Source organism: Pteropus alecto, unplaced genomic scaffold, assembly GCF_000325575.1.
Source record: "Pteropus alecto unplaced genomic scaffold, ASM32557v1 scaffold78, whole genome shotgun sequence".
NCBI lineage: Eukaryota > Metazoa > Chordata > Mammalia > Chiroptera > Pteropodidae > Pteropus > Pteropus alecto.
Window position 1 is genome coordinate 4,318,763 of NW_006443124.1, and position 19,047 is coordinate 4,337,809.

General features: G+C 52.6%; 1 protein-coding gene across 4 annotated transcripts in view; it reads left to right on the forward strand.

The window, feature by feature from the left end:
• Positions 1 to 670: 670 nt before the first annotated feature.
• The window catches only part of ARAP3 (ArfGAP with RhoGAP domain, ankyrin repeat and PH domain 3), a 22,594-nt gene continuing 4,217 nt past the window's right edge, over positions 671 to 19,047 (forward strand). For 2 of the 4 annotated variants that reach the window (XM_015598164.2, XM_015598166.2), the window contains exons 1-25: positions 1,621 to 1,972; positions 2,354 to 2,862; positions 2,979 to 3,046; positions 3,153 to 3,264; positions 6,688 to 6,888; positions 7,032 to 7,101; positions 7,350 to 7,470; positions 7,560 to 7,744; positions 7,839 to 7,945; positions 8,197 to 8,396; positions 8,497 to 8,582; positions 8,734 to 8,916; positions 9,076 to 9,211; positions 9,825 to 9,941; positions 10,360 to 10,507; positions 10,614 to 10,716; positions 12,496 to 12,715; positions 13,394 to 13,457; positions 13,934 to 14,097; positions 15,894 to 16,106; positions 16,359 to 16,464; positions 17,403 to 17,550; positions 17,842 to 17,910; positions 18,615 to 18,689; positions 18,788 to 18,902. In XM_015598164.2, the coding sequence (XP_015453650.1) occupies positions 1,889 to 1,972; positions 2,354 to 2,862; positions 2,979 to 3,046; positions 3,153 to 3,264; positions 6,688 to 6,888; positions 7,032 to 7,101; positions 7,350 to 7,470; positions 7,560 to 7,744; positions 7,839 to 7,945; positions 8,197 to 8,396; positions 8,497 to 8,582; positions 8,734 to 8,916; positions 9,076 to 9,211; positions 9,825 to 9,941; positions 10,360 to 10,507; positions 10,614 to 10,716; positions 12,496 to 12,715; positions 13,394 to 13,457; positions 13,934 to 14,097; positions 15,894 to 16,106; positions 16,359 to 16,464; positions 17,403 to 17,550; positions 17,842 to 17,910; positions 18,615 to 18,689; positions 18,788 to 18,902 (3,604 nt within the window). In that variant the 5' untranslated portion in view covers positions 1,621 to 1,888. Of the gene's footprint in view, positions 778 to 1,619; positions 1,973 to 2,321; positions 2,863 to 2,978; positions 3,047 to 3,152; positions 3,265 to 6,687; positions 6,889 to 7,031; positions 7,102 to 7,349; positions 7,471 to 7,559; positions 7,745 to 7,838; positions 7,946 to 8,196; positions 8,397 to 8,496; positions 8,583 to 8,733; positions 8,917 to 9,075; positions 9,212 to 9,824; positions 9,942 to 10,359; positions 10,508 to 10,613; positions 10,717 to 12,495; positions 12,716 to 13,393; positions 13,458 to 13,933; positions 14,098 to 15,893; positions 16,107 to 16,358; positions 16,465 to 17,402; positions 17,551 to 17,841; positions 17,911 to 18,614; positions 18,690 to 18,787; positions 18,903 to 19,047 lie in introns of those variants that run through there. The other 2 variants (XM_006922995.3, XM_015598165.2) reach the window with 2 other exon arrangements.

A 19,047-nucleotide genomic window follows, 5' to 3' on the forward strand; every position in this document is an offset into this window, starting at 1 on the left:
GGAGGGGAGAGGAGCCATTTCTCCTCAGGTGTCTTCTGACGAGAAATTGCAGCAGGAGGATGGGAAGAAGGGTCTTCTCCCAAGGGTGAAAAGGCTGCTTGCTGGGTCATTGTGCTTGCAAGGCTCCAGCCTTGTCCTCACTCCGGTTTGGGAATAAAAACATGGCCTTGCTGACTTTCATCCCTGGGAAGAAACCTAGGCCTGGCCCTTGGGGAGGAAAAAGCAGAGGAGGACGCCACTGCTGAGCCTCTGCCCTTATTCCTCCAGGTCACATAGCTGGGCTGCTGAAGGGCTTCCGACCCCCACCCCTCACCCCCTTCGCTGGGTGCCAGGGTCCAACCACCCCGCCGGGCGCAGAGGTGCCCTGGGAGCTTAGGGCCCGACACTCTTCCCCTCCCCTTTTGCCAGGACGGGGAAGGGATGCACAGCGGGGGTGCGCCGCGCTCTTCCTCTCCGGTTCTCCCCCGTCCCCATCTCCTTTCTGGTCTCTGCCTCTTTGTCCTGGCCTCCAGCTCTATTCCGGTTCCTTTCTCGGTCCCCGAGAGGGCAGAGCGGGCCAGTCCGGAGATAAGCCCTGAGGTTGGGTAAGGAGACCAAAGTTTTTGAAGGCCCGCGCTTGCACAAGGAGTGGCCGGGGCCCCGCGGGGGGAACGGCCGGGCGGGGCGGAGCTGGGTCCAGTCGGGGGAGGGCTGAGGGAGGCGGGGACGACGCGGCGGGACCTGGAGCCTTGGACAGCCCGGCGGGCACCGGGCAGCGGACGGCGGCCGCGCAGTAAGGTGAGGACCCCCGAAACCCTGGGCCTCTGCTGCCCAGACTCCTCCCCATCACCTCCTCGAGGGCCTGCGTGGGAATCCCAGGCCCCCTCACGCCGGCGCCCCTCCACTCCCGCCGCGACCCGCCCCTCCCCGCGGGCGCCCGGCCTCTGCCCCCTCCCTCCTTTCCCCCTCCCTCGTCGCAGCCCGCGCTGCCCCGCGCTACCCGGCCCGCCCCCGGCACTCCTGCCCCGCGCACCTCCTGGTTCCCAGTCCCGTGTTCTCGGCCAGACCTGAGTCACCGGGAAACTGGGCTCTGAGTCAGTGCCAGAGGCATAGCACCCGGGCCCTAGCTTGGGAATGGGGCCCAGCCCCTGAGAAGCAGAAAGAGGCCAGGACTGATGCGGGGGAGAGGGAGTCCTGGTCAGGACCCCATGCGCGAGAAACTGGGAAAGCCATACCCGCAGAGGCCGAGAGACAGAAACCGAGAGTCAGAGGTGGCCGGAGAAGCAGATACGACTACAGATGTAGTTAAAATTAGAGACTCAAGACAGAGAAAAGCTTAATAACAGAGAGCAAAACCAGGAGAGAGACAAAAAAGATGGATTTGGAGGTTATCTCTGCCTTGTTCCCGGGGCCGAGACAGGGACAGGAAAGAGATAAAACTCGCAGGAGACAGAATCAGAGGTAAGTCCAGGAAATAGACCAGGGTCAAGGTGAGGCTTGCCCAAGGAGACAGAGCCCCTGAGACCTGAGCCCGAGGGCATGGGCAGGGAGAAAGAAGCCTTGCAGAAAGCTGAGGCGGGAGGATGTCATTTCGCACGGCTGAGCCCCCTACAGGGTGAGTGCTGATGTCTGTGCTCACGGGTGTGCACATGTTGCAGGGGAATGGAGAGTAAGAGCCTGGAATACGCTGGGCTCTGGTTCCTCCTCTCTCTGGTCCAGTTCTCCACCCCGTGCCCACTCTGCTCAGGGCCAGGACCCCACAGGCTGGGACTAGTTGGGCCTCTGCGGGCAGTCTGACCAAGGCGGGCAGGATGCGGGGGCGGCGGCCAGAACTGGAGGGACAGGAAGGAAGTCTGAGCAGAGACAATAGGTGGAAGGGGAGGAGGGACTGGGAACAACCAGGATTAGGATGGCTGAGCCTCAGCCTCAGCCTCAGCTCTGGAAACCAGTGGGAGCGAGATCTGTACCTCATCCTATGCCACAGCCGGATCAGGTCACACCACGGGCCCCCCTCCTTCCCGCCATCTCATTCCCCCCGCATCCTTGCAGGGTTCTAGCATCTTGGCCCATCTTTATTTAGTTGACTATGCAGAGGCAGCACTTTGATCCAGAACAGGGGTGGGCAGGAGGTTGGGGCAAGCGTTTTCCCCTCTCTCAGCCTCAGTTTGCTCATCTGTAATGAGAAAGCCCTTCCTAATGTTCTGGATTCGCTGTGTCTCCAGAATACAGGCCTCTGGTTCTTTTTCTTTGGAATCTTGTAACCCCTGTCCAGGCCTCAGACTTTGGGACAGGGAGGGGGAATCTCAGCCTGAGCCCTCCCTTCCCCCTCCCCCTCCCCCCAGCAATGGCCTGAGCCCCCATGGCTGCCCCTCAGGACCTGGACATCGCTGTGTGGCTGGCCACGGTGCACCTGGAGCAGTATGCAGACACGTTCCGGCAGAATGGCCTGGCTACAGCGGGTGCGGCCCGGGGCCTGGGTCACGAGGAGCTGAGGCAGTTGGGCATCAACGCCACTGGGCACCGGAAGCGCATTCTGCGCCTGCTGCAAGCGGGCACTGCAGAGGACTCCCTGGATCCCCAGTCAGATAGTGCCATGGAGCCATCCCCCAGCCCAGCCCTCCAAGCCCAGCCCCCCAAACCTGTGCCTAAGCCCAGGACAGTATTTGGTGGGCTCAGTGGCCCCACTATCACCCAGAGGCCTGGTCTGAGCTCAGCCCTCTTGAGACCAGAAGTGCCCAGGAGCCCAGAATCCAGCTCGAAGTCCCCTCCTCTTCTCACCTCCTCCTCTGAGCAGCCTTCATCCTTGAACACTGTGGAGATGATGCCCAATGCCATCTACTTTGGCCTGGACTTAAGAGGCGGGGCACAGACAGCTCAGGACACGTGAGTTGGATTGGATCCCTGGGGATCCAATACCCAGTGGGAGCAAGGAGGAGCAGAGCATGAGGGCTCTTCCTTCCTCCTTGCTCCCTCAATAACCACTAGACATTTCCCCTCAGGGCCCCAGACAGCTCCCAGACAGCCGCTCCCGCCCCTGCCCCTGCCGTCAGGTCCACCACAGGCACAGGTAGGTGGATTATCATGGGTTTGAGGGAGAGGGACAGTGCCCTTCAGGACTTCAGACACTCCCACCCGAGCCTCTCTCCCTGTCTCCCGCATCCTCCTCCTAACAGTGCACATCATGGACCCTGGTTGCCTGTACTATGGTGTTCAGCCGGTGGGGGTGTCTGGGGCACCCAACAGAAGAGAAGGCAGAGGTGCCTGTCAGGACAGGGTTGAACACAGGTGAGTATTCAGTAGGGTGGTGATGGCGGGAAGTGGGGAAGCTTGAGGAGCTGGTGGTGGCTATGTTTCCAGTTATTCATTGAATGTGCTTTGCATGTCCACTGTGCTCCTGCCAGTGGATCCGTATCTGTACAGGTTCCAATACGGGATGACTATAACAGACCTAGTCACCACCTCAGGCAGCTTGTGACTCAGTGGGGGCAGAAAGGAAATAAAACAAGTTGATAAGCAAACGGGTATATAATTTAAAATAAGGAGAAGTGCTTTGCATTCTTTCACTTAACAAATCTTTATTGAGCACCCTATTACATGCCAAATATTGTTGTAGATGTTCGGGATAGATCAGAAATCCCTGCCCTCGGGGGAGATAGTCACTTAACAATGGATATAATAAATAAGTTACACCATATGTTAAAAAATATTAAGTGCCATGGAAAAAAAATAGAGCACAGTAAGAGGGCTGGGATGGAGCGAGAGGGAGAGTGGTCTGCAATTTTTCATGAAGCGTTAGCAGAGTGCTCAGAAGATGACGCTTAAGCAAAAACATGATGGGAGTGAGGGAGTCAACCGCAACGATATCTGGGAGAAGAGTGTCCCGGGCAGGGGTGTGGGCAGAATGGAGGCTTCAAGGAGACCCTGTGTCCGGGGGGATCCAGTAGCTGTGACAAGGCAGGCTGGGGCAGAGTGGGCTGGGTGGGAGGAGTAGGAAGAGATGACATCAGAGAGGTAAAGGGGCCAGACAGGTCAGGACCTTTAGAGACTTTTGATTTTACTCTTAAGTGAAATAGGAAGCCACTGGAAGGGTTGGACTTACATTTTAAGAATCTCTCTGGTTGCTGTGTTGGGAATGGTCTGTAGCGGGCAAAAGCAGAAGCAGAGAGACCTGTTAACAGATTACTGCAGTAATATAGGTGTGCCATCTAGGTAGACTAGGTAGTAGAGACAGGTGTGTGAAGTGGTTGAGTTTTGGTTATATTTTGAAGGCAAACTGTTCTAGTAAATTGGAGTTTGAGAGAAAAAAAGCAGTCAAGTATGACTTCAAGGTTTCAGCCTGAACCTACACTGTCCAGTGTGGTCTCCATTAGCCACATGTGACTACTGAACACCTGAAATGTGGCGAGTCTGGGGTGAGATGTGCCATAACAGTAAAACAACTACCAAATTTCAAAGACCTAATACAAAAAAGCAATACTAGATGGATATAACAGACATAAGTATAAGTTATCTTAATAATTTTTATACCGATTACATACTAATATATTAATGTTTTCGGTATATTGAGTTAAATAAAATATATTATTAAAATTAATTTCACCTGTTTCTTGTTTATTTTTTTTAATGTGCTACTAGAAAATTGAAAATTACATGTGTGGCTTTCACATTGACTCTTGTTGGACAGCACTATTCTGAGCAATTGAAACTTCCCGGAATTGCCATGATCTGAGATGGGGAGGACTATGCATAGAGCAGGGAGTAGGAGTAGGTCAGGAGTTCAATTTTGGCCGGGTTGAACTTGAGGTGTGTATTACACACCCAAGAAGAGATGACAAACAGGCCATTGGATATGCAAGTCTGGACTTTGGGGGAGAGGTCTGAGCTAGAGAGCTAAATTTATGAGCTGTCAGCATTCAGATGGGGGTACGTAGCTGTGAGTGAGTGTCAGTAGACCAGAGGACCAAGATCAGAGTCCTGGCATATTCCAGTATCAAGAGGTTTGGGAGAAGAGGAAGGATCAGCAAAATAGACTGAAAAGAAGTGGTGAGTGAAGGTGAAGGAAATACAGGGGGATATGATATCATAGGAGCCTAGTGAAGGGCATGTACAAGGAAGAGGGAGCAGTCAGCAGCGTTAAATGCTGCTGAGAGTCCAGATGAGGACCAAGAACTGACCTCTGGAATTGGCAACAGAGAGGTCACTGGGGACCTTGACAAATGCTGAGGGTGAAAGCTTGATCAGAGTAGGCTCAAGAAAGAATGGAAGAGGGAGGAGGGAGTGGTAGACGACAGCGGGGAGTGGGGGGTGGGGGAGGGATTACATCATTTCTTCAATTTAATTAATTAACTTAAAGAAAGAATGGAAGGAGTTAGAAACGGATAGACAACATTTTTGAGGGGTTTTTCTGCAAAGAAGAATAGAGAATTAGAGTGGTTCTTCAGAGTGGAAGGTGAAGTCAAAAAAGGTTTTCCATAGGATGGAATGTTACATGGGTTTAATGGTGAACAGGAATGGTCTCGTAGAGAGGGAAATGAGCTGATGTTGGGGAGAGAAAGGGGAGAAAGTCTGGGGAGAGGCCTTTGTGTAGATGAGAGGAAGAGGATGAAGTGCACAGAGCGGGGACTGGCTTTAGACGGGGTGTTTACTATAGTAACAGGAGGAAAGCAGAGTATGTGTGAAGTGGGGTAGATGAGATGCTGGGTGTCTGTGGGGCTTCTTGTCTGGCTGCTTCAACTCTTCAGGCAAATAGGAAACTAATGAGTAGAAGAATGGTTCTCAACCTTAGCTGCTCTATAGCCCGAGGAACATTTAAAACTGCAGATGCCTGGGCCCTACTCCCAGAAATTCAAGTTTGAGTATCTGGTATGGGGCCCACATTCCGGTATTTTTAAGTTTCCCGAGTGATTTTGTGCTGCTGAGGTGAAGAACCACTGGAAAGTGATTGAGAATGATAGAGGGCTTTCTGAGAAGATGGCATAAGCAAAGACCTGAGAGTGAGAAGAGGCAGCCCAGGGAAGCGTGTTCTAGGCAGAGGGAACAGCATGTGCGAAGGCTTTCAGACAGGGAGGGGAATGCGGCTGGAGTGTAGTAGCAAAGGTGAGGGCGACCCAAGGTGAGGTCAGAGGAGTAGCCATAGGTCTCACTGTCCATGGTCTTGCAGCCCATGGTAAGGAATTTGGATTTATTCTAAGGGCAAATGAGAAGTTACTGAAGAGTTCCATGGCAGAGGAGTTAAATTATCTTATTTGCATTTTTAAAAGAGCCCTCTGGTGATGGTGGGAAAATGGATGTTGGAGGTTGGGCAAAAATGGAAGCAGGTGACCAGTTAGGTAATCCACATCACCCCGGTGAGAACGGGTGGGAACTTGGTCCAGGGAGAGAAAGTCAGGAACTTTTTGGAGAAAGAACCAATAAGACTTATTGATTAGATAATAAGCCATCATGACAGGGAGTCATCTACGCAGCCCTTTCCCAATTCTTCTATCAAGTAATTCAAATAGCAGAGGAGAGGGACTGAAATTTTCCCAATAAGAAGTCCAAGTGTGCTCAGAGAAGAAGGTCTGTGCTAATCTTTTGGATTCTGGATCTTCCTATTCCCATTTAAAAAGCAGATCCAGTACCTGCCAGGCATTCTACTAAGTGGTGTGGGTGGGGATGTCCAAGGAACTGGGTCTAATGTGTGTTCCTCTCTGTCTTGGCCCCCCCAAGGCTCAGCAGGCAGGATCTAGAGGCACGGGAAGACACTGGCTATGCCAGCCTTGAGCTGCCTGAGGACTCCACTCTCTCACTGCCCACCCTGGACACAGAGACCAGCGATGACCTCATTTCACCCTATGCCAGCTTCTCTTCCACGGCAGACTGCCCTACACCCCTGCTCAGTGGCTGGCTAGACAAGCTCTCCCCTCAGGGGTGGGGCTGCTGGGAAGGGAAGGGGAGGGAGGTTGGGTGGTGGTGATGGGGTGGGGGAGTCAGGCCCCACGTAGTCCCAGGCCCTGGGCACCCCCAGGATACAGCCTCTATCATTCACTGATCTTGGTTCCTCCCTTCCCCAGAAACTACGTCTTCCAGAGGCGCTTCGTGCAGTTCAATGGGAGGAGACTGATGTACTTTGGCAGTGACAAGGTGGGGATCTAAGGGTTTCTGCAAGAGGCCTGGGGACAGGGAGGGCTGAGAGAGGCTCAGGATTGGAAGGCAGGGTGGGGGGCCAGTCACCGCATGACTGACATCAGCATCTGAAGTAGCCGTGTGAGCAGCAGTACCTCACTGCTTGTGGAATGAATGCCGATCTCATTATAAGTTGCTGCTGGCCCCTGGTGTCAGCACATCTGACTGAGTTTCTGTCTCTGTGGGTCATTGGGCTGTCTCTCTAGGACCCCTTCCCCAAGGGTGTGATCCCTCTGACCGCCATTGAGATGACCCGCAGCAGCAAGGACAACAAATTCCAGGTCATCACCAGCCAGAGGGTATTTGTGTTTCGCACAGAGAGTGAGGGTGAGGGCCAGGGCCCTCCGGTTCAGGGCGGGGCTGGGGAGGCCATGTGAACACACGGCCCACTGACCTGCTTCCCTGTCCCCTACCAGCTCAGCGGGACACATGGTGCTCCACACTGCAGTCCTGCCTGAAGGAGCAGCGCCTCCTAGGCCACCCTCGGCCCCCACAACCTCCCCGACCTCTCCGCACGGGCATGCTAGAGCTGCGCGGACACAAGGCCAAGGTGTTTGCTGCCTTGAGCCCTGGAGAGCTGGCACTGTACAAGAGTGAGCAGGTAAAGAGGACTGGCCAGGGTGAGGGGCCTGGCCTAGCCCATTGTGGCACTTCACCGTGCCTCCCCTCCTGTCTTCCCCCATCGACCCTGCCAGGCCTTCTCCTTGGGCATCGGGATCTGCTTCATTGAACTGCAAGGTTGCAGTGTCCGGGAGACCAAGAGTCGCAGCTTTGACCTGCTCACACCCCATCGCTGCTTCAGGTGGGGCCCAGACTGGCAGAAGGCAGGGCTGGGGGAGAGACTTTGAGGGAGGCACAGGGTGCAGAGGATTGGAGGCCTCAGTAGGATGTCAGTGGGTGGGCGCTGATGGGAGTCCAGGGAGCAGGGTCCAGGAAGTTAGGAGGGTCTGGGTTGGCTCAGATGTGGTCTGCGGAGGTTCCTACAGGAATGGCCAGTGGGATGGGACAGGTGAGGGGTTGTCCATGCCCACAGACTGGCTGTCCACCCCTCAGCTTCACAGCCGAGTCTTGGGGGGCTCGGCAGAGCTGGGCGGCCGCTCTGCAGGAAGCAGTAACCGAGACCCTGTCTGACTACGAGGTGGCTGAGAAGATCTGGTCCAATCGGGCAAACCGGCACTGTGCAGACTGTGGGGCCTCCCGCCCAGACTGGGCCGCCGTCAACCTGGGGGTGGTCATCTGCAAGCAGTGTGCAGGTGAGAGCTGGAGCCTTTAGCTGAGATGGGGAGGAGGAGGAGGAGGCTGGGGCGGTAGAGCTCGGGGCACTCATGCCACATGCCCCTCACACCCTTACAGGTCAGCACCGGGCCCTGGGTTCTGGGATCTCCAAGGTGCAGAGTCTGAAGCTGGACACGAGTGTCTGGAGTAATGAGATAGTGCAGGTGAGGAGTCTGAAGAGGGAGAAAATAGGGGTGGAGAGGGGAACGAAAGGAGAACATTCAAAAAAGGCCTTGGGCCCAGCTTGGGGACAGGATTGGAATGTCTGGGGATTCCAGTTCCTGTCCCTTGCCTCCGCCCCTTGTCATCCTGCAGTTGTTTATTGTCTTGGGAAATGATCGTGCCAACCGCTTCTGGGCCGGGGCCTTACCCCCAGGTGAGGGGCTGCATCCTGACACAACCCCAGGCCCCCGGGGAGAGTTCATCTCCCGGAAATACCGGCTGGGTCTCTTCCGGAAGCCCCACCCTCAGTATCCAGATCATAGCCAGCTTCTCCAGGTAGGAGGGACCGGTTGGAGCTGATGGGGAGGGAGAAAGCAGTCTCTGAAATGGAATAGCTGGACTTGTGGGAGGGGGCTGTGTTTGATGACCACAGGACTGTCCCCAGGGCTCTCAGGCTGGGGCTTGGGGCTGACAGAGGCTCTGCCCTCCCTGCAGGCACTGTGTGCAGCCGTGGCAGGACCCAACCTTCTGAAGAACATGACCCAGCTCCTCTGTGTCGAGACATCTGACAGCGAGGAGCCCTGGTCTCCTTCGGCCCTCAGCGGCAGCTTCCCTGGTCTCCTGTCCCCAGGTGATCTCCGCAAGTGCCTCCTCTGTCTCCCACCAACACTTCTCAGCCCCAGCCTGTGCCTTGGTTCTTCCAGGGAGCTGCAATTACCCCTGACCAAGTCTATCTCAATGGCCCAGCCTGGGTATTTCCCAAACTTTCAGATGCTCTGGGGCCTATTTCCTGATGTCATGAAATGACTGATGATGGCCACTGCCTGGGGTGAATATGGATGTTTGAGGTGTTAGTGCTGGTTTGCCCCTGACAGGATCAACCCACAGGCCAGGTCTCATCTCCCTGGGGGCAGTCTGATCATAGCAATGGTCATCTAAAGATACTGGTCTCCAATGATCAGGCCAGAGAGGCCTAAGACACTTATAAGATGGCCCATGCTCTGAGGCCTCCACCTAGGGCTGACTGCCTGGTAGGCTGGCTGGTGGGGTGAGGCAACGGGCAAGGGCTGGGTTAGAGGCCTTTCTAATCTGAGTAGTGAGGGGTCCAGCCCCACTGGGCTTGACTTGGCTATGCTGCCAGTAGAGTTGGTCCTGCTGTCTTCCTCAATTTGATCACTTCCCAAGGGGGCTCAGGCCATCCCATTGTACTGGTCCGACCTGACCACTTGTCATTCCTCTTGCAGACCCCTCCCCTGGCGTGTACAACGAGGTGGTGGTGCCTGCCACCTACAGCAGCTTCCTGTACTGTGGTCCCATCAGCAACAAAGCTGGACCCCCGCCCCCCCGCAGGGGCCGGGATGGTGAGGGGGGAGCCGAGGGATGGGAGGAGATGGGGACACTAGGATGGGCACTAGAGGGGAAGAGAAGGAGGAGAGGGCTAGAATGGCAAAGTAGGCTCATGCCCAGGATTGGGCTGGGTGGACGGGGTAAGGGAGGGACCATGCTAGGTGGCAGCATTGTTCTCTGAAGTCAGACAGTCAGGGTCAAATCCCAGCTCTGCTACTTCCTACCCCTGAGTCTTGGGCAAGCTGCCTAAATTCGAATCCCCAGTATCTCCATCTACAAAAAAGGAGTGAATACAACACCCATTCATAGGATTGTTGTGAAGATTAGGTGAGATCATACAAAGGCTTGGCATAGGATGAAGATCTGGCGAATGGGAATTCTGAAAGTAGGGACAGAGGTCATCTGCCTGCTGACCATCAGTTTGTCCCTTAGCTCCCCAACGAATGTGGTGCGTGCTGGGAGCGGCTCTGGAAATGTTTGTGTCAGAAAGCAGCCCTGAACCCCTCAGCCTCATCCAGCCCCAGGATGTTGTATGTTTGGGTGTGAGCCCTCCACCCACTGACTCAGGTGACCTTGACAGGTAACAGCCCCCCATGCTCATCGAGCTCCCCTTTTCTCTTCCTGATCCTGATCCTGAAGCCCCCTCCATGGCCCCATTCTCCTCCCTAACTTCATCTTCTCTTCAGGTTTCCCTTTTCCTTTGAGCTCATCCTTACCGGAGGGAGGATCCAGCATTTTGGCACAGATGGAGCTGACAGTCTGGAGGCCTGGACCAGCGCCTTGGGCAAGGTGACAGAGACCCCCTCCCATGGGTTCCCTGTCCCCACTTACCCTCATCCTGTCTTCTCCATTCCTACAGCCACTGTGCCCCTTCCATTAACAGCTAAGGTGGACTGAGCACTTATTCTATGCCAGGCCTTGTAGTAAGCACAGCCCACTCAATATCTCATTCAATTTTCACAGCAACCTTCAGTGGTAAGGATTATTAACATTTTACACACAAAGAAACTGAGTCTCAGAGGTTATGAAGTCACTGGGTCAAGATCACAGAGCTAGGAGGCAGCAGAGCACAGGACCAAAATCAGGCCTCTGTCCCCAAAGCTCATGGCCCAGACCTCACTGCCTCTGCCTCCTGCTCCCCTCCCCCAATTCTCCAGGTCCAGAGGCAAAGCTGCCTTCATCCGTCCCAGCTTCTCCATTCCCAGTCAAGCCGATCTCTCTCCATCCTGCACCCTCTCCCTAGAATTAAAAAGTTCAAGCCCTGGATTCAGAGATCCTGGAATTTGAGTGTTCCAACTCTCCATTTGTGAGCTTTCCCACAGGGGTAGAGTGGGGGTTAACGACCCGCTCCATGGGGCTGAGCATAAGAGACATGTGAGACCCACGGTGCCTGGCACACAGCGAGCCACCGTCTGTGGGTGCTGACACAGGAATGGTGATGATGACGACAGTTGCTCCCATCCTTGAATAGCTTTCCCCTCAGCTCATCACCCTGGTACTCGCCTGACAACTCAGAAAGTCCTACGCCCTGGTGGCCTGTAGTTTCCTTCCCCTTGCAGCTGCCCTCCTCTGCCGTGCTCTTCTGAGTTGCTACCCTGCGAGTGGCCGGTGACTTCCCATTGCCAAGATCCATGGGCTTCCTTCTGGCCTCATGAGGTCATTTCTACAGCATCTGACACTCCTCTGACTCCACTCTCCAGCTTCCACTATAACTCCACACACCAAGGAATTGTCTCCATGCCCTTTAAGGGTTCTGTAGTGGCCCTCCTAGCCAGGTCCAAGTCTCCTCTCATTATTATCCAAAAATCTAGCCCATCCTTCAAGGCAGTGGTGCCACCCAGTGTGTGGGCTGCAGACTGTTACACTGTACTTATCCGTGGACTCTTTGTTATGGTCCATGACAAGACAAGTACAGATCGAGAATCAGCATTTAGAATATTTCATAGCAGTTTGACAGAGTGATTTTGTGTGGAATCTGATTATAAAAATTGGGGGCTCACATTTTATCTGTGCTGCTTTTTTCGTTTCACTTTCCAAGTAATTCATTTTTATTATTTTTAATGAAAGTATTGGTTAGTGACAGTTTGGAAATTTTTTTAAAAAAATAAAAGAAACTTCCTCTTCCTTCACCACAGGTAGTTTGAGAAGTACTGCTTTGAGGTGCATCTCCAATAGTCCTTTCTCCACGAAGCCTCTCCCTGTGGCCTGGTGGGATTTCCCAGGGTGTCACGACTCTTCAGTTATAGCATTATAGTTACCCATTATTTCTTACTCCTACATCCCAATTAAGGGCATAAGGCTGTCACACAGGGCTTTTCTCTGTTTTGGCTGCAGCAAATTGAATTGAATTAAATTTCTCTCCCGTCTTTCTCCATCCATCTCTCGTCTTCTTCTTGGGTCTCGCCTTTACTCCCTCCCCATCCCTTTTTATTCCTCTCCTTCTTCTGCTTTCTCTTCATGTCTTTCTCTGCCCTGTCCCTCTCACTCTAAGCTCTCCCCCACCCCCACCTCTCTCCCTATGTCCTCTTTCCCCATCTTCTTCTTTCCTTATGTCCCCCTTCCCCACAGTGGTTCTCCCCGCTGAGCTGCCACCAGCTGTTAGGCCCCGGGCTGGTGCGGCTGGGCCGCCTGTGGCTGCGGTCCCCCTCCTATACAGCCCTGGCCCCTGGCCTCTGGCTGTCGGGGTTCGGACTTCTTCGTGGTGACCACCTCTTCCTGTGTCCAGCACCGGGCCCTGGCCCTGCAGCCCCTGAGGATATGGTGCATCTGCGGCGGCTACAGGAGATCAGTGAGCAGGGGTGGGGACAAGGATGAAGGGTGGCCGTGATGGGGTGGACTTTCACTTACCTGGAGGTCCCTACGGGCAACAGAAGAACATAGTGGATTCAGGCACAGCTCTGGAGACAAACTGCCTAATTTAGACCCCGCTCCCCACACTCTATCACTTCCTAACTGTGTGATCTTGGGCAGGGTACTTAACCTCTCTGTGCCTTAGTTTCCTTATATTTACAATGAGCACAACAGTGTTGTAGTAAGTCTCACATAAGGCAATACATATAAACCACTTATCACTGAGCCTGGCAGGAGACATCTTATAAGTGTTCAGTAAATGTTATATGTTTTAAATATTGTTGTTATCATTATTTAGAGTCACTTGCTGGTCAGAGACTGGAAGAGAGAATTGGGTACTCTCACTTTCTCCTAAAAGAGGAACAGTATGGGGTAGCGTTTTAAGGCTTTGAAGATAAGAGACCTGAGTTTAAGTTTAGCTTTGCCATTTTATAGCACATAATCAGAGGCAAGTTACTTAACCTCTTTGAGCTTTATGTGTCACCTGTAAAGTGAGGATAATATGCAACTCATAGGATTTAATGCTGCATTGTTTGTAAGCCTGGAATCTACATACCCTAAATATTGCATAACTGTTAGTCATGATGATGATAATCTCCGATGACTCTCCTTCCAGGTGTAGCCTCAGCAGCTGACACCCCAGACAAGAAGGAGCATTTGGTCCTGGTGGAGACAGGAAGGTAAGTGTTGCCCCTACGGTGAACTCTGCCCCACCCCCACCCCTTTCTAGAGCTCAGCCCACACACTCCACCCTGTCCTGCTGGACCACTGCCCACTTCCTCAAAGTTCCTTCCCTAGTTCAGGGGCCCTGCCTGGGGTGGGTGTTGCTGCCCCCTGCTGGTGCATCTGGGAAATGTGGTCTTTGTGATCCTAGGACTCTTAACTGTGGTCCCCAACCTTTTTGGCACCAGGGACTGGTGCTCCTATTAGAATCTAATACCTAATGATCTGAGGTGGAGCTGAGGTGGTGATGCTAGCACTGGGGAGCGGCTACAAACACAGGTGAAGCTTCACTCGCTTGACCACTGCTCACCTGCTGTGCGGCCAGGTTACTAACAGGCCACAAGACAGTACCCGTCCACAGCCCAGGGGTAGGAGACCCCTGTCTTAGAGAACCCTCTGGAGCTGCTTCTGACTCAGGCCTCTTGGGTCTCAGGACCCTGTATCTGCAGGGGGAGAGCCGGCTAGACTTCTCAGCGTGGAATGCAGCCATTGGGGGAGCGGCCGGTGGGGGCGGCACCGGGCTACAGGAGCAGCAGATGAGCCGGGGTGACATCCCCATAATCGTGGATGCCTGCATCAGTTTTGTCACCCAGCATGGTGAGTGGGTACTGGCTGATGCTGAGCCAGTGGGGGATGGGGAACAGGGGCATGGCTAGGAAGGTGATATGTTTCTATGAGCTTTGCCTCCAGAGACTACAGTCTGACAGCCTCAGCTGTGTGACGCTTGGCAAGCTGCTTTGCCTTTCTGAGCCTCTGTTCTCTCCTCTGTAAAATGGGGCTACTAACAATCATTTTCCAGGATAATTGTGACAGTAAGATAACACCTGTAAAGCATTTAGTGCAGGACCTAGCAGGTAGTAAGTGTCCTAGAGTAGCTGTTACTGTTGTAGAGGCAGCTACAAGGCCAGAGCCAAGTTGTACAGCTAAATCCTTGAAGGTTTGAGCACAATTATTCTGTGTGAGAGGTTTCCCAGGCCTAAAGGATCAGCTATGAAAGAGGTTCTCAGAATTCTTTGTGAGTTTTTGGCCTCTACTTTATTCTCCAGGCCAAGTAAGGACAAGTAGAATGTATATCCCCAGCAAACCCCCATTAGAAGGCTGAAGGAAAATTCACAGAAAACTAAGGAGGTCAATAAAGGGGAAAAATGCACATCCTTGAACCTATAAATAAATGTGCTTACAACATGGAAAATGGAGTCAGTGGCTAATGACATTCTCCATGCATTGGCAGTAGCCTCATAAAGTGACTTTCCTCACTCACTGGACCCCTAGCTTCTTCTCAGCCTCCCTTGTGTTCAAGGGTGGAATTAAGTGAGAGGCCCAGGGGAAAAGCCCTGGAGAAAGAAGGCAGGTGCTCACGCCCACCCCTACACAACTCCTGCACTGCCACCCCTCCCTGGCAGACATTTGTTGGGTGACTGCCACGGGCCAGACACAAGGACATGGCCGTGAACAGGGAAGGTCCTATGAAGCTCAGAGACTAATGGGAGAGATGAATAATGACTAAGAAAACAAATGCAATCAGTTCTCATTATTTGAGGTAGTTATAGTCTATAAAGTTACTACAAACACTGAATTAATGCAGACTGAATTGTTGCCCCAGGGGAAATTCAAGGTTGGGTTTCTGGGAATTTCTGGTCACATTTTCATCCGCCGATCAATACATGACCTTATGTATGTTTTTGTTTAAAGACATTTTATTTAATATATACTGTTGGTTCGTTAACATCAAACTCGTGGCCAACGAGCACCACGTCTCCTGGCTGAAGGAAGCTTATCTGACACGTATTTTATCTAGAAGGCACATCGCAGCCTACCTGTACTTAGGGACATGGACTGCACATCAGCGCCACAGTCGGGGGCCCTTATAAGCAGCAAAATCACCCCCACAGAAAAAGCACAAGAATGCAAAAACATGGCTCTAAATATACCATGAAAAAGACACATGTTTACTGTGTGAGACCCTAGCTGGGAGCACATCCAACAGCAATTCAGATTCTTCTCTGCTCTGCGCATGTTCACGACGGAAAAGGTGCCACCACCAGTATTGATTTGGGCGTTACGATGACATTTTAGCGAGCAGATGAATTTGCAAATATGAAATACTCGAAAAACTAAGACCTGGAATGTGATTTCAGAGGGCGCTCTGTAAAAATAAAAGTGATGAGGAGATAGAGAGTAATGGGGGCTGCTAGGTGTGACGGCTTGGTTAGGGAAGGACTTTCCAAGCATAAGGACTGAGCAAGGGCTTGAGAAGCAAGACCGTGGAGGCAGAATTCCCCCTCTCTGAGCCCCCAACAGCCACATACCATGTAGGAGGTCACGGATGGGGTGCTGGGTGGGTGGTGGTGGGTGTTTGGCAGTCTGTGAGATGAGACACTGGCTGTTCTCAGGGCTCCGGCTAGAGGGTGTATACCGAAAAGGGGGCGCTCGTGCGCGAAGCCTGCGGCTCCTGGCTGACTTCCGGCGGGACGCTCGGTCAGTGAAGCTCCGACCAGGGGAGCACTTTGTGGAGGATGTCACCGACACACTCAAACGCTTCTTTCGAGAGCTCGATGACCCTGTGACCTCTGCTCGGTTGCTGCCTCGCTGGAGGGAAGCTGCCGGTACTCCTAAGATTCCTAAGCACCCCTCATGGGCAAGCAGTGGGCAACTAGGAACTCCACCCCACCCCCCACGCCCAATCCCTGAGGCTCTCTTGTGGGATTGGGCGGCCCTCTCCCCACGCCCCTCCCTGGAGGATCAGCCAGGGACTTGGCTCAGGGCATGGTGGAAAGGGGGCAGAGGCACATTCACCCTGGTTTTCTAAATATCCCTCCACTCTCCCTTCCCTTCTCTAATCCTCCATTCTATCCCAGAGCTGCCCCAGAAAAACCAGCGCCTGGAGAAATACAAAGAAGTGATTGGCTGCCTGCCTCGGGTCAACCGTCGCACACTGTCCACCCTCATCGGGCATCTCTATCGGTCAGAATGGGAGACCCTCTGCAGGCCTTCTCACTGACCCTTCACTACTTCCACCCAACCGCCTTGTTTACGTTCATTCATCCATCCCACAAACAGTGGTTAAGTGAAGGTGTCATAGCATAAAGGTTCAGAGGTGGACTTCGGGGTCAGACAGATGTAAGCCTTAATCTGGCTCCATCATTCTAGTGTGTGTCTTTGGCTAAGTTACTTACCCTCTCTGAGCCTGTTTCCTCATCTGTGAAAGGAAGACGATGTAATGAATTGTATCCACCTCAGGTTATATGAGAGTTAAGTGAGATAATCCTTGTAAAATTCTTACTATAGCACCTGGCATATAAATTGTAAACATTCAGAAAACGTGAGTAATCAATATTATTTGGTTTTATTCTATGTCAGGCAAAGGACTAGATGCAGGAGACAAAGAATAAGATGCAGATCTACCTTTACCAGTCTACTGGGAGACAGGTCTTTAAATAATTCTAGGGTGAACCCCAGCCGCTACATTATATCATATCACAGGGACTTGCCAATCATGAACTGTGGGCCAAATCCAGCCCACTGTCTGCTTTTATAAATCAAGTTTTATACATAAAGTGTAAAACCATACCCATTCATTTATATATTTTTGATGGCTTCTATCAAAACTACAACAGCAGAGGTGAGGACAGAGACTATAGACCTGAAGTATTTACTGTCTTTTTACATACAAAGTTTGCTGATTCCTGCTAAATTTATAATCACCCTTTTCTTGTCTGTCTCTCCCTTGGACTGGAAGCTCCTTGAGGCCAATATTGTGTCTTACTCACTGATGCATCCCAAGTGCTTAGCCCAGGGCCTGAATACATAGAGACTCAATAAGTGTTTGCTGAATGAATAGATACATTGACAAACAAGTGAGCATAAACTGCATTCCTCATGACCCTCATGCCCCTCCGTAGGGTGCAGAAGTGTGCAGCTCTAAACCAGATGTGCACGCGGAACCTGGCCCTGCTGTTTGCGCCCAGTGTATTCCAGACAGATGGGCGGGGGGAGCATGAGGTGCGAGTGCTGCAGGAACTCATCGACGGCTACGTCTCTGTCTTTGATGTAAGCTTGCCTGACCCCTGACTGACAGTCCCTCTTCCTGGACTCTGGGTCTTGCTCACCCCGAGCCCCCAGCCAGGCCCTCTGAAGGCCCTCTGCATCAGGAATCACCTCCCAGAGCCTTGGGCCCCTCTTGCACATAACCTCGCTCCTAATATCCTTGCACCATTGGTCCTTGGCTCTTCTGGCCTCTAACCCTCTCATACGGGTCATCTGGTCCTGCACACCTCTCCCTGCTCCCCTCCTTTCCCAGCATCCCCCACCCCCACACACTCTCTTTCGGCTTTTCCACAGATTGACTCTGACCAGGTAGCGCAGATTGACTTGGAGGTCAGTCTTATCACCACCTGGAAGGATGTGCAGGTAACTTGTCCTGACTTTGGCTCCTCCGTGGGGCAGGAAGGGACATAAAGGTAGGAAGCTGGCCTTCTGCTTCTGGACACAGGGGAAACCCAAGGAGGGGGATACTTTGGAGAGGGGTTTGGTTTAAGATTTGCTCCATTCATTCTACCATGAGGATTCTTCATTACAAAATGGTGGCAGAAGTACTTCAGTTCCGTATGTTAAGAGATCCCAGGAAGAGTTAGCTAAATTAGATGAAAAGGTGAGACTACTCATAATAAACACTGTAGCAAACAGCTGAGGGGTTATTATATTCCTAGTGCCGGTAATCTCACATTAGCACCACACGACCCATGAAGACCCTGAGCATCTGGCCCTTGCTTATGGAAGTAGGTAGTCCCATTTTTTCAAATAAAGAAACCGAGGCTCAGAGGATCACTTATTCAAGGTCACACCGTAGGGAGTGTAGAATTGGAACCCAGTTTGACCCCAAAGCTGTCCTCCCAGGCCCCGTGCTGCTCTGCCTCAGGAAGCAGCTACGCAGCCTGAAGATGTGGTCCCGCCACTCCCGGAGTTCTCCCATTTTAGGGCCTGAGGGATGGTGGGATGAGGGTTGGGAGGAGACTTTTGGAGGGGAAACATTTATGAGGCAACATGAAGAGTCTTCTAAACCTTGATTCTTTACATCCTCTGTGTCCTCCTGACTTTTTTACCCGTCTCCTCAGCTGTCCCAGGCCGGAGACCTCATCATGGAGGTTTATATAGAGCAACAGCTCCCAGACAACTGTGTCACCTTGAAGGTCAGTCTCAAGGTGACAGGAGGGGAGATGAGAGGATGATGTGCAGCAGGGGCAATGGCCTAACCAGCAAGGGTTCTCTGCTTTTGCCCTAACTCCAGGTGTCCCCAACACTGACTGCTGAGGAGCTGACTAACCAGGTACTGGAGATGCGAGGGACAGCAGCTGGGACAGACTTGTGGGTGATGTTTGAGATTCTCGAGCACGGGGAGCTTGGTGAGTATGACCATGTGTGTGCATGTGCATGTGTGGTGGGGGATCAAAGTCACCAATGACTTCTGTGTTACCCAATACAGTAGACACTGTCCTCACGCATATGAGGGGACAGTCTACGCGGTTGGCCACTCCCTTTTTCTCAACA